Here is an 11,671-nt window from a genome sequence, read left to right on the forward strand (position 1 = left end):
ACGCATCTTGTTATTACAACCGCAATGACTGGTAATCAGGGATAAAACTAGGGTATTTTGCTATTAAAAATATGGGTTTAACTACATGTTACATTTTGATGCAGAAGATTTACAAAAAGCGCAAGAAAATTTCCTTTGATTTAGTTGCCAAAAATTATGAGAAATGGCCTTGTGACCAGTTTGTATAATAGGTTGGGCCGGATTATTTGCGTTAAGGTGTCGGAAAAGGCCCGCGGGCCGTAGGATCCTTTTTTACTACGTTTTTCTTGGTTATAAGGAAATAGCCAAAAAGCGTCATGCATACTACTTCGGCGTATGAGCTCGTAAACTATATAAATTAAGCTATAAATGCTGCTATTTCGAGCAGTATGCGAATATCTTGTATGCTCCTAAAGTGTCATGTATTGTCCGATACTAGGGCGGTATCGGTGCTAAATTAATGCAGCGTCAACCTGGATTAACGATCCAGTCGATTTCTAGCTTACCAATTCGAATAACTAAACTTACCAACGCTGAATTAAATTTTGCCTTAATAATCCGATAGAGTATCGCTTTAAAGGTTTTCATTTCATTTATTTTGCTTGTTTGATCACATTAGTCATTTGGTATCGGATCGCGTTACTTTTATAGTCCAAAAATCGGCGATCACTATCGGAATAACATGTCTAGCATCGGAAATCGCTATTAGAAACGAGTTAAAAATGACTTTTTCGCTATGCAGTAAACGAAATAGAAAAGCGCCATAGTCTGTAAATAGCGTCATAAAAAGCATTTTTTTTTTCTGAGCACAAAATTTGGCAATAAGTAAGTTTTAAAATGAATTTGGAGTTTGGTTCAAGGATGCAGTAAAATGTAGTAAGAATATGAAAGGCCATCATACATAAGTGCTAAGTAGGTATCATTTTGAACGTTTTAAGTAACTCTTTATTCATTTAACATCAAAATGTATTCCTATTTATAATAGTGTTACTGAGGATGAAATTTAGGTTACACGACGATTTCGTCTCACATAAAACTAAAGAATAAACTTTGAACATACTAAATAAACTTTCATGAAAAATAGTGCAAAAATAAGCCGTAACTGTCCGTAACGGCGTTCCGGTAAAGAATTGCTGCAGATAAGCCGTTAAAATGTTCTTCGTTTACCAGATATTTGCCTTTTTACCAGGGCTATCCCGCCATCTCTTTGAATGTATTTAAACTGAGATTTTAGTTTTTACGTTCCGGTAAGAAAAATAGAAAATCAGTCTACTTTTAACACTGATGTAAGGCGTTGGGTAAACATAGGGTGGGGGTTAATAGTCTTACATGTTAAATTCAAGGCGCATTTATTTAGGGGAGCAATACCAGGAGTGGATTTAATGGGCACCAGGTCATGAATGCCATTAGTTTGAGCAAAGCATCCGTTTAATATGCCTAATGCGTCACGTACATCCTTTAAATTACTTAAACCGAGCAAACGCATTTTTTTTTTCTTTTTTTTTTAAGAGATTTAGAATGAATTTTAGCTGTATTTTGCGCAAGAGTTTGCTCGAGAACAGCAGGCATTTTAAAAATTAAATGTATATTACGTAGTGGTGTTACGGCATGGTGATTTTTATGCGCTCACCTTAAAACAAAATTTTAGAATGGATTTCAGCTGTATTTGCGCAAGATTCTGCTAAAGGTTAAGTGTATTATGACGTAATGTTGTTACGTCATGAGAATATTCATGCGCAACCGCCAATTTTTTTACAGCTTGTGGTCAATACACAGCCAACAGAAACACAAACAAAGGATGTTAACGTACTCCACGTGTAACAGTCACGTAGATCTGTAAAGTGACACCGTGACAGACAACTGATAGTTTTTGCTCGTCATCTGGGGAATTCGGCTTTACTTTACTTTGTACTTGTGTTACCTTGTCAGGTTTCTTACTACTGGAAAACAACAGTGTTGTAAACAAGTCGTTTTTAAAATGACAAAAGTACCAGTCAAGTTGCTCGCAAAATCAATTCCAAAGTAATTATCATAAATAACAAGTCAAGTCCCTGTCAAGGCCATTGTCACTGTACTACAGGTTGTCAGTACAAGGTAATGTCATTGGCATCCAAAATTAAGGTGATTTTTTTAGAATGGGTACACTTATCCAATTCAAAGTCCCATACAGTAAAAGTCATTGTCATCATTTACTTGCAAGGTAGAGGAGATATCTTGTTTCTTTTGCCCAGGCCCTAGGGGTTCTTCTTTTACAGTTTTTGTGTGTACGATAAAAGTGCAAAAATAAGGTTTTTTTCAAACCTTGTTGCATAGGTAATGTGCTGTTTCAATCTCGTTTATTATAACGTTACAGTTAGCCACTCAGCAAAATAACGAGCAATTGGGTGTCGCAAACTGTTTATAATTTCTGTACGGTGCCGCAAGCAAAGGTCGCGAAACACTGGTTTATAAAGTGCCGGCCTGCATTTGTGGCTAATCGTGGACACAGTCAATTAACTTATGCCGTCTTGTAGTCAACACAACAGGTCGTTTCGCTTGGCTACGTTAGCGGAAATGACAATATGACGTTCACTAACTACCAACAATAAACGAGCATCAATATTTCCTTGTGTCAAGTTAGCAACATATAGGCTTCACATTGTTGAAACCGGAATATTTAAAATCGAAAAATGGGCGATTGAACATATTTCATGTGGACAGTTTCTGTCTGGTAAAAAAACAAATACTTCGTGCTCTTAGCTTACTGCTACTTATAAGGTTAAAAACATAGCGATTTCTGTGTTTAATGTTTCTCCTGCCTTAGTTCCTACTTTTAGCGAACGAAAACTTCACATCAAAAAATTGAAAAAAAAATGAAAAAAAATAAAAAAAAGAGGAGATATAGGCTACCAATGGTAATTGAACCGAGCCTGAATACGTTTAGCTTGCTGTCTGGTAAACTTGTATATTCACTGAATATACTGTTGCTGCCGGGTATTGTAAAGAACATGGTCCATTGAGTTTTTACCTTTATTGTTCGTCTGGTATTATTTTTCGCGCATAGTTGCCATTATATTTCCCTGAACAAGATTGCCCGAATAGGTGGCCGAAACGTCGGTAACTTAGTCAAATTTTGCCGAAAAACAATTTTACCAAAGTTAATGCACCCCAACTAGACTGAACAAATAGCACAAGTGACAGTCAATCACCATTAGCGTTCCCATTATACAAAGTTAAATGACTTTACGCTAAACAGGCCGCTTTATGGGCGAGTTTATAACCTACTCTATTTAGCGTTGCATTGTTTCCTGATGCAATTGCTAGTTGTTGGATATAGCAGTGTAAAAAATATAAGCCGGAACGGCTTTCCAGTAAATTTTTGCACGTACGTCGTATCGGTAAAAAGTGTTTTGTTTGCAGCAGGCCATGACACTTTTTTACCAGGCTATATCCCGCTAACCCGTGAATGAAACTTTAAAAAAGATTTCATTTGAATATTTGTGCCCTAACAGGTTTTTTTGGGTACCGTAAGTTGTTTTAGACGCTATTACATAACTTTGTTACGCCATATCTGAAAATTGTCTTGCTTTGAAATTAACCCATGGTAAATAGACTACCTTTGGTAAAGGCCTAGTTATTAAAAAAACTCCATCAATTACATTGTGAAACAACAAGCAGACCACTTACAATGAAACATGCATACGCCTCACGTCTAACTTTCAATAATGCATAAACCCTTATTTTAAATTCTCTACTTGTTAGCAAAAAATGTATAACTTAGCGATTCCAGTGTAATACAGGTTTAAGCAAACATCGGTCACGATTGTCTAATTTATTTGGTCGACAAAAACTAAGCCGGCTCCGATTTTTTGTGCTATTTTGTCACCTAGGGCCTGCAAGAACACACTACGTAAAATTTAGAAGACGGCCGTATTTTTAGGTAAAAGTACCAAACGACTGCTATTAAGCCATTAGGCCAGCGGTTGGCATACGTTTTTTTGTCGCGGCCCAAAGTACTCTTTTCAGAGCTATTGAAAGCCCACTACGTAAACCATTACGAAACCAGTGGTGGATTCAGGATATTTTATTTTAGGGTGAAATATTACATGGCGCCTTGATGCCGAAAACACTGCCATACCATAATGTAAACAAACTAAAACGAAGAATATACGCACGAAACGCGAAAAGTTTTCCATTACATATAGTTAAAGTTTGAACCACATTTGGCACGTGGGCCCTTCCAACCTGAGCCAATTTAAAAATTCTATGCCACACCAACTTTTTTTAATGAAGTGCAATGATTGTACGGCTATCACGCAGCCCACTACTACATAATAAGACTAAACTATTCAAAAGTAATTCGCAGCCCACTAAAAATGGCTCTGCAGCCCACAGTTTGCCGACTAATGCATTAAGCAATAAGGTTTCTTACATGAGAAGTGATCTATATAGAACTTCGTCATGCCTGCTAAGCCCCACGGTTAAAATATGACAAAGTAAACCGCTATAAGTCCTAATGTACCCTTAACTGGTATAATTGCGTTCGCCAATGTAGACAGCTCAGTGCTTAGGCTCATTAGCTTTTATCACTTAGCCTCAACTACTTTAAAAGTTAGACTTTATACAATTTTTGGCACATCAATTAGGATGCTATGCGATAAAGCGTATCTTACATTCGCCTTTATAATGGCGTTTTCACAGGTAGGCTATCTTGTGTTCACCCATATAAATGTTTACAGTTTTTTTAAGCTAAGTTTGGTTATTTGTTTTTTTCAGGTCGCCTGCTTTTTACCAACGACGGTTACAAGAAAAGAGCCATACTAGTGTGTTGTTAAAGCTTTTGTAATTTTCCACCAATTGAAATAAAAAGATAAGAAATGGCCAAACACCGCAACTTTGAAGTTTTAGCTTTCAAACGCAAAGTTAGATACAAAGATATTACAAAAGATCAAACTTCAAACGTATATTATGCCCTTAAAAGCAAACAGTTTTCAACAAAAAATATGTTAAAAACTCAAAGCTTAGGTTTTTCTAAATCTTGTCTTTTAACGGTTAGCTTGCTTATTCTGTCTGTATCTCATAAACACAAAATCAAAACAAACCCTATAAGCAATTTAACCTGTAAACTTAGCTAATCTGCAAAACAGGTTAAATAATTAACTATTTTAGAATAAGAAAAAAACGCGAGTTCGAATTTTAGACAGGAAAAAATAATGCTGAGTGCAATCAGTTCCGCCTCAATAATTATTGTTAATCATACAATTTGTCTGAAATGGGGTGGCCGGATTAGCAAACAATGTTTAACATATTTGAAATGAAATGCTACTTTGTTTGTGTACCGGTATTGAAAGTTTAAACTAATTCTTTCGGTAATGTATTTTGTTGTGCCTTTTGTTTCTTGCAAAATGCTTGACTAGATGACTTAACAGTTTTTCGCCGCCCCCTGGGAACTACAAACGCTTCTTTTATTTCAATTTTTTTTTCGCATGTATACCGTTGTTCCGAAATAACTTTAAATCTATCTATCAATCTTGAAGTCTCACCATACTGATTTTAAGTTAACAAAAATTTGACAGGATAACTGAATTTGCTGATATTCAATACCGATAAATTTCACTCAAAAAGTATTTTTATTGCACTGAATGCGCGCTAAAAACACAGGATAAAATAATATTAGTAAAAACGGAATTAAAGTTTTTATGAATAAAAATATATACCTCTCTATCTCCGTCTGGCGGTAACGTTTTGTTGTTCTTTTTTAAAACCTTTTTTGTTTATGCATATATGTGGAATTAGGCTAAAAACACTGAAATACATAGTAAAATATATTCAATGGACTTCAGCCATAAGAGCAAAATAAGAACAACATCAACATACGAATAAAACACAGTTCGGAATAAGCCAAAATAGGACTAACAAATAATAAGTACGAAATTCGACGAAATAATACCTAAATGGCAAAACCCCTTAATAATTTTATACGTAACTTAATTTCTAGCCATTACCATTACCCCCCACTTATCCCCAAAAAGGGGCAAACAATCAGGTGTCAAAACAGCAGCGCCCAAACGTCGTCACCAAAACGGCCGATGCCAGACTGACGGCCCCCGAACGTCTTATACCCTCTCCCACAGTTTCAGGCGTTATTTTGGTCATATAGGCTTGATTAATTTAGGTCGTATTTCGACAGACTTAGGTATTATTCAGACGATTTAGATCTTATTCCGTCGTGGATATTATTGTATATTTGGCTTTATTGAGTCGTTGGTCTCAACGTTATGACATTATACATTATTCTGCTTTAGGTATTGTTGACTTGTAGGTTGTAGGCCTTATTGTGGGTTCCCCATTAGTTCACTCTTTTGGAAGTTTAAATGGTTCAAAAACTTCGGTAAGTCTTTGTGAAGAAGAACCAATCGAAACAGGACCTTGAATTTTCACCTTTTCAACAAGGTTCGAGTAATTTTCGACAATTGCAAGACGTGGCGCGATAACATTATCGACCAGGTCCGTTTTTGCCTGTTCAATATCCCGCCAAGCACTCCACTGAAATGCCAGTTTCTTTGAGTAGTTGAACTTATTGCTGGCATTTTCACTTAGGGCTTCCAGGAACGAAAGAAGAAAGTCGAAACAGTTGTGGCGATGTTCGTGATATCTACAAAAAAATGTTTTGGTAAAAAAAATGTTTTCTCAAGTGTCAAACGCTCTAAACAAATTATAAATTGTTTCAAAACGATCTAAGACTGTCTATAAAAACAGATTAAACATAAAATCAGTTTCTAAAAATTTTTACAGAAATATATATTTCGCCAAAAAAAAAGCATCGTCAGTTTCAAATTTTATGAAATGATTTTATGCTTTATCTGTTTTTATAAACAGTCTTAGATCATCTGATACGAAAACAAGAATCTTTCTTTTACATTTTATTGTCTGCGGGAAATTCCTTACTTTCTAAAGTGTATCAGCTTGTTTCAAAACGAGAATAATCTCTGATTTGACATATTTTATGTGTAGTGCATTAAAAGAACTTTTGCAACGACTAAAAAATACAATTTAGCTAACTATTTTAGTTATTTTAAACGGGTCTATCAGTAGTTAGGCCTAAATTCAGCATTTATTTGCACGCAAAAATAGAGGGCAAAAAAACTACTGTTTAACAAATATGTTTCCGTGTCAAATGCCTTTAACAAATTAAAATTTGTGTCAAAAAAATAATCACTAATTTGACATATTTTATGTGAAAACGCATTAAACCAACTTTTTTTAAAACTTTTAAATGAAAATTTTTATCATATTAGTAGATTTATAGCAAAGCTATTCTAAATGGGCCTAGGGCCTATCGTTTGCCTATTGACGATTTCTGTGCAAGTAAAAATAGGTGGCAAAATATTATATCGCTTTAACAAAAAAGTTTTTGCGTCAAAGAGAGGTTTTTCAGTAATCAATAAAGGACATCGGCCAACTATTTTTTTTTAAATGGACGGACAATTGCAAGGCCCAACCATGCGGCTATCGACAATCAAAGGTTTTGCAACTCATTTTATCTGAATGCATATTTGTCGGTTAAAATTCAACGGCCCGCAGAGACCTTTTCGGAGTTTCGATTTGGCCCGTGACTAGAAAAAGGTTGCCCACACCAGTTTTAGACTAATTATTAAAAAAAAGATTTTACCCAAACTTTAAGATTTGAGCATTAGTATATTTAGCTGGCAATGGGTTTACAGACATAACCTTGAATATACCAGAGCATAGGTATTGTTATGGATGGTTCGTTTGGCTAAAAACGAACCAATTGTCACATGACAAATACACATGTGTATAAAAGTTAACAATACAGGCCACATGATTTAAAAAAACAAAAAAAATCCAAGACTTAGCTGGATACAAAACCAATTCAAAGACATTTTAAAAAAACATAAAAGAAATAAAAAGTTTAAACACTTTTCATTATGTAAATCAATTAAAAGACTTTTAAAGATTACTTAACCCAGTAATACTTAAGCGCAATAAATCCAACCTGTAGTCACACCAGGATGCAAGACTTGCGATTTCTTGCAAGGTTTCTTCCCAAATCAGTTCCAACTGGATTTGTTTGGTGCAAGACAAAACGAGGAGTGAATGTTCCCAACCGGTGCTCTCTCTAACGACCCCTTCGCTTAGGTAACTGAAAACGATGCCTGATTCTCGACAGCAAACTCCTATGTGGAAGTCTTGGCCTGGCTTGAAGCATCTAGGCAAAATAGAAAAACACAAAACTAGGCATTATTACAATGAAGCATAATGTTGGAAGTTATAGTAAGACGCAGTTAGAATGTCAAAGCCCATACAGAACTAGAAAGTATTTTGTCTAGGTGAAAGTATTTTGTCTGAATAATTCTTTCGATAATGGCTGGAGTTTGGAGTTAGACGTAGGATGAATATCAAAGTACATACAGAAGTAGGTAGCATTTTGGCAGATTTAAATAACTTTTAAGATAATGGCTGGAGGTTGTACTATGACATAAAATGAATATTAAATCCCATGCATAATAAGACATAAAGCCATTTAACAAAAGGCAATGCCATGACAACAAGTAAAATACAACCATTTTTTTTTTTAATAAAATACATTGTTCATCATCAATACCATACTCATTCCAATTTGACGAAGTTGGTTTCATAACGATGCAGGATTTCAGTTTGTGGGCGTTGCAAAGCGGATACGGGAGAAAGATGGGAAAAATATCTTGTGGAACCGATTTTCCGCACTCTGGACAACTGAAACAAAGTTTTACAAAATAAATAATATTTTAGAAGATAATTACAAATTTTCTTCTAAAAAAAATTGGCAAAGACTTAATACGACACAAATCTTTAAAATAAATTCCAAAACAATAAAAGACTTTTAAAAAAAAATGTATAAGACCTAAAATTGAATTGCATACTGTTTTTTAGTATAATCCGTAAAATCAGTATAAATGCCCTTGTCAGCACAGCAACCATGTAATAAAGCATTTTTATCATATTTTTACCTGAATTAAAATATTGTGAAAATGGAATCAGATTAAATAAAACAGGTAGTGGTAAAATTAAAAACCAGCATATCTAAAAAAAATACAGTAACTTTCAAATTGGTGATTACCTTGTAGGATGATCAATGCAAGCCATTCTTGAACAATGCGTGGCACATTTTAAACGTTCCATTCTAAATATATAAATTCATATAAATGCTAATCCTGTTATAATTTTGGTTTCAACCATTGAGTCACTGCATTTGGGTAGTCAAACTGTCACTTTCCATCTGAAGTTGAATGTGCTACAATATGTTGAAAACATAAAAAAATATGTATGCATGGATTTTTCAAAAATCTATTATAAAAATGAAAACGAAGCCAGTGTCTACAAATACAAACAGAATAAAATATAATGAGGCATATAAAATTGATTTTAGTGCACACAACTTATGAACAGGACTTAAAATAAAATTGACATTTTGTTTTTCACAAGTTTTTCGGCCTAATGCCATCGGGACTTAATTATTATCAAGGTTCAGGTTTGAGTTATTTTACAAAGTTACCAGTCTGCATTTGTGGCAGGCGCTCACCCGAGATTTTTTTTTAAATTATTTTGCGCATACTAGAAATGGTAATTTGCACACCTAAATTCCAGCAAAGGTTGAGGTGTGCAGTATTCCCAAACCTCAGGTGTTAATAGAGCCTTGAATGCAGACATATACACCTCAAAATTTGGCGCTGAACACCAGAGATCTGGGCTGAAGTGCCATCAAATGCTCACTGGTAAAGTGACAAAAATAAAAGATCATTTTTTTGGTTTGCAAAATAAAAGCAAAGCAAAATAAATAAATTTTGGTTAAAACAATAATATATGACACTAGTACATTGCAATAATAAAGCAATGATAAGTTGATGGTTTGATTGTGCAACAAAAGGCTACTTTGAAAAATCAAGAAAGATGATGCACAGAATTAAAAATTGTTGTGACTTTGTAAACGCCACTTTTAATATTTTCCTAAAATGTTAAACTTATGAAATGATAGGCTAAAATGAAACAGTATCATAATAAATAGGCATTCTCGGAAAATAAATCCCTACAAAATTAGATTTATTTAATAAGATAAAAATGGCAAAAGATGATGCAATGTTGAGAAAAACTAGGGCCATACATGTAAAAAATGTTTAAGAATAGCAAGGGGCACTAAGTGGCACAAATACTTTAATAAACACAAAAAAAATAAACTACTAATCAATCATATTTTTGCATGTAAAATAAACTAGGCATTTTAATTTGTTTTGTAAAAAAAAAAAAAGCTAGGGCGCATAAAAAAATGATTATTTAGGCCGGCACATTTATCCATTTTTAACATAGTGAGAAGGCACTCACAAGGCACAATAATGAATAAAGAGATATTTTTAAATGGGCTTTAAAATTTTTAAACTACGGGCTTATATAACATCCAGCCATCACACTTCAAAGTTTACGAAAATTGTTTTAAAAATTCCACGTAATCCTGCTTTTGTGCAGCAGTGGACGGGATAAAATGGCCACCTCCGTGTCTTACAACAGTTGGACTGTCAAAAAATGTCAGCAAATCATCACTCATTGGCCTTTGAATGACTTGGTCAGTGTCACCAATCACGTGTAGAGTAGGAAAAGCAACTTGGGTTGAATAATGTTCAGCATGGCTTGTTTGCCTACTTTTGTAACCAGCTACAATAATCGCAAATTTAAAGTCTTGAAATCGCAGATCGCCTTTTTGTTTTAAAGCACAAATCATTGACAATAAAGAAGCGCCTTGACTGAAACCCAGAATTCCATCGAAGGGTCCGTTATTTTTTAACGCGTCGGCGACAATTTCAAACGATGCGTCCAAGCCTTCTGAAAAGTCTGTCACGTCTTGTGCCATGTAGGACTTATCCTTGGTTGAAAACCACCACCCTGTTATATTTTCTGATCCGTCTTCGTTTGAAGGAATTTGGTGCGGTGCGGTTACAAATTCGAAGGTCGCTTGCTTTTTTAGCATTTTACGAAAAGCGCCTGTTCGTTTTCGAAATACGTCGGCATTTTGCATGTAGCCGTGAAGACAAAGTATTTTCAGTTGTTTATTGGCAGATGCCATGACTTCCTAGTAATACATAAACAACGTAAGGGAAACTGGAAAACTTAGCAACGTTTTATAGTAACTTATTTCACCCGATCCTATTTAAACCATAACAAACTGTCGAAAATGTTTATCAATTTCTCCGTTTTTGCGCTAAATATTGGAATTTCATAATTTGAGGTATAGTACATAAACAGTAATACTCTCTTCAATTACATGCAGTTTGGACACTAAAACACTCGAAATCATAACTTCTTTAATAGTTTCAATTTTGCGAAGTAAATTTAATAACTTTTAAATTGACAATATATTTACATTGTGCTAAAAAAGACAAGAATAAGTTGTATTTAAGACTTTACCTATAATCACGGCAGTTTACCAGAATATTAAAATGTCAAACCAAATATAAACCTTTTAAAGGCAATAAAAAGGTACTTTGATATAATTAATGATGTATAAAAATGATTTTTTGAACCACAACAAATTTTCGTTGTGTATTCCTCTCTATTCGGTCACAAACGCCTGTGACGCGTTGCTATGATCACGTGTCAAAGCCATGTGCGTCGCAAAATTTAACGACCCACTTTTTAATGAGGCCACGCGCGATTAGGCATC

At 34.5% G+C, this 11,671-nt stretch overlaps 2 protein-coding genes across 2 annotated transcripts; both read right to left on the reverse strand.

Moving 5' to 3' along the window:
* Window positions 1–6,312: 6,312 nt before the first annotated feature.
* LOC146141608 (MKRN2 opposite strand protein-like) lies at window positions 6,313–10,088 on the reverse strand. The gene is made up of 4 exons (XM_083390206.1): window positions 9,080–10,088; window positions 8,590–8,715; window positions 7,976–8,188; window positions 6,313–6,613 (listed from the first exon to the last, which is right to left on the reverse strand). The coding sequence occupies exons 1-4, from the start codon at window positions 9,139–9,141 to the stop codon at window positions 6,313–6,315; spliced, it is 702 nt and encodes a 233-aa protein (XP_083246332.1). The 5' UTR covers window positions 9,142–10,088.
* Window positions 10,089–10,096: 8 nt separating this feature from the next.
* Window positions 10,097–11,167, reverse strand: LOC146141609 (esterase OVCA2-like). The gene has a single exon (XM_083389870.1). The coding sequence runs from the start codon at window positions 11,072–11,074 to the stop codon at window positions 10,433–10,435; it is 642 nt and encodes a 213-aa protein (XP_083245996.1). The 5' UTR covers window positions 11,075–11,167; the 3' UTR covers window positions 10,097–10,432.
* Window positions 11,168–11,671: the final 504 nt, after the last annotated feature.

The sequence above is a fragment of the Ascidiella aspersa genome, chromosome 5, assembly GCF_963924565.1.
Source record: "Ascidiella aspersa chromosome 5, kaAscAspe10.2, whole genome shotgun sequence".
Classification (NCBI taxonomy): Eukaryota; Metazoa; Chordata; class Ascidiacea; order Phlebobranchia; family Ascidiidae; genus Ascidiella; species Ascidiella aspersa.

Coding starts and splice junctions, on each gene's coding strand:
- LOC146141608 (XM_083390206.1), bottom strand. CDS start 9,141: ATGGAACGTTTAAAATGTGCCACGCATTGTTCAAGAATGGCTTGCATT. Junction 8,189..8,589: donor ACTTCGTCAAATTGGAATGA/GTATGGTATTGA, acceptor TATTTTGCCTAG/ATGCTTCAAGCCAGGCCAAG. Junction 6,614..7,975: donor GCATCCTGGTGTGACTACAG/GTTGGATTTATT, acceptor ATTTTTTTGTAG/ATATCACGAACATCGCCACA.
- LOC146141609 (XM_083389870.1), bottom strand. CDS start 11,074: ATGGCATCTGCCAATAAACAACTGAAAATACTTTGTCTTCACGGCTAC.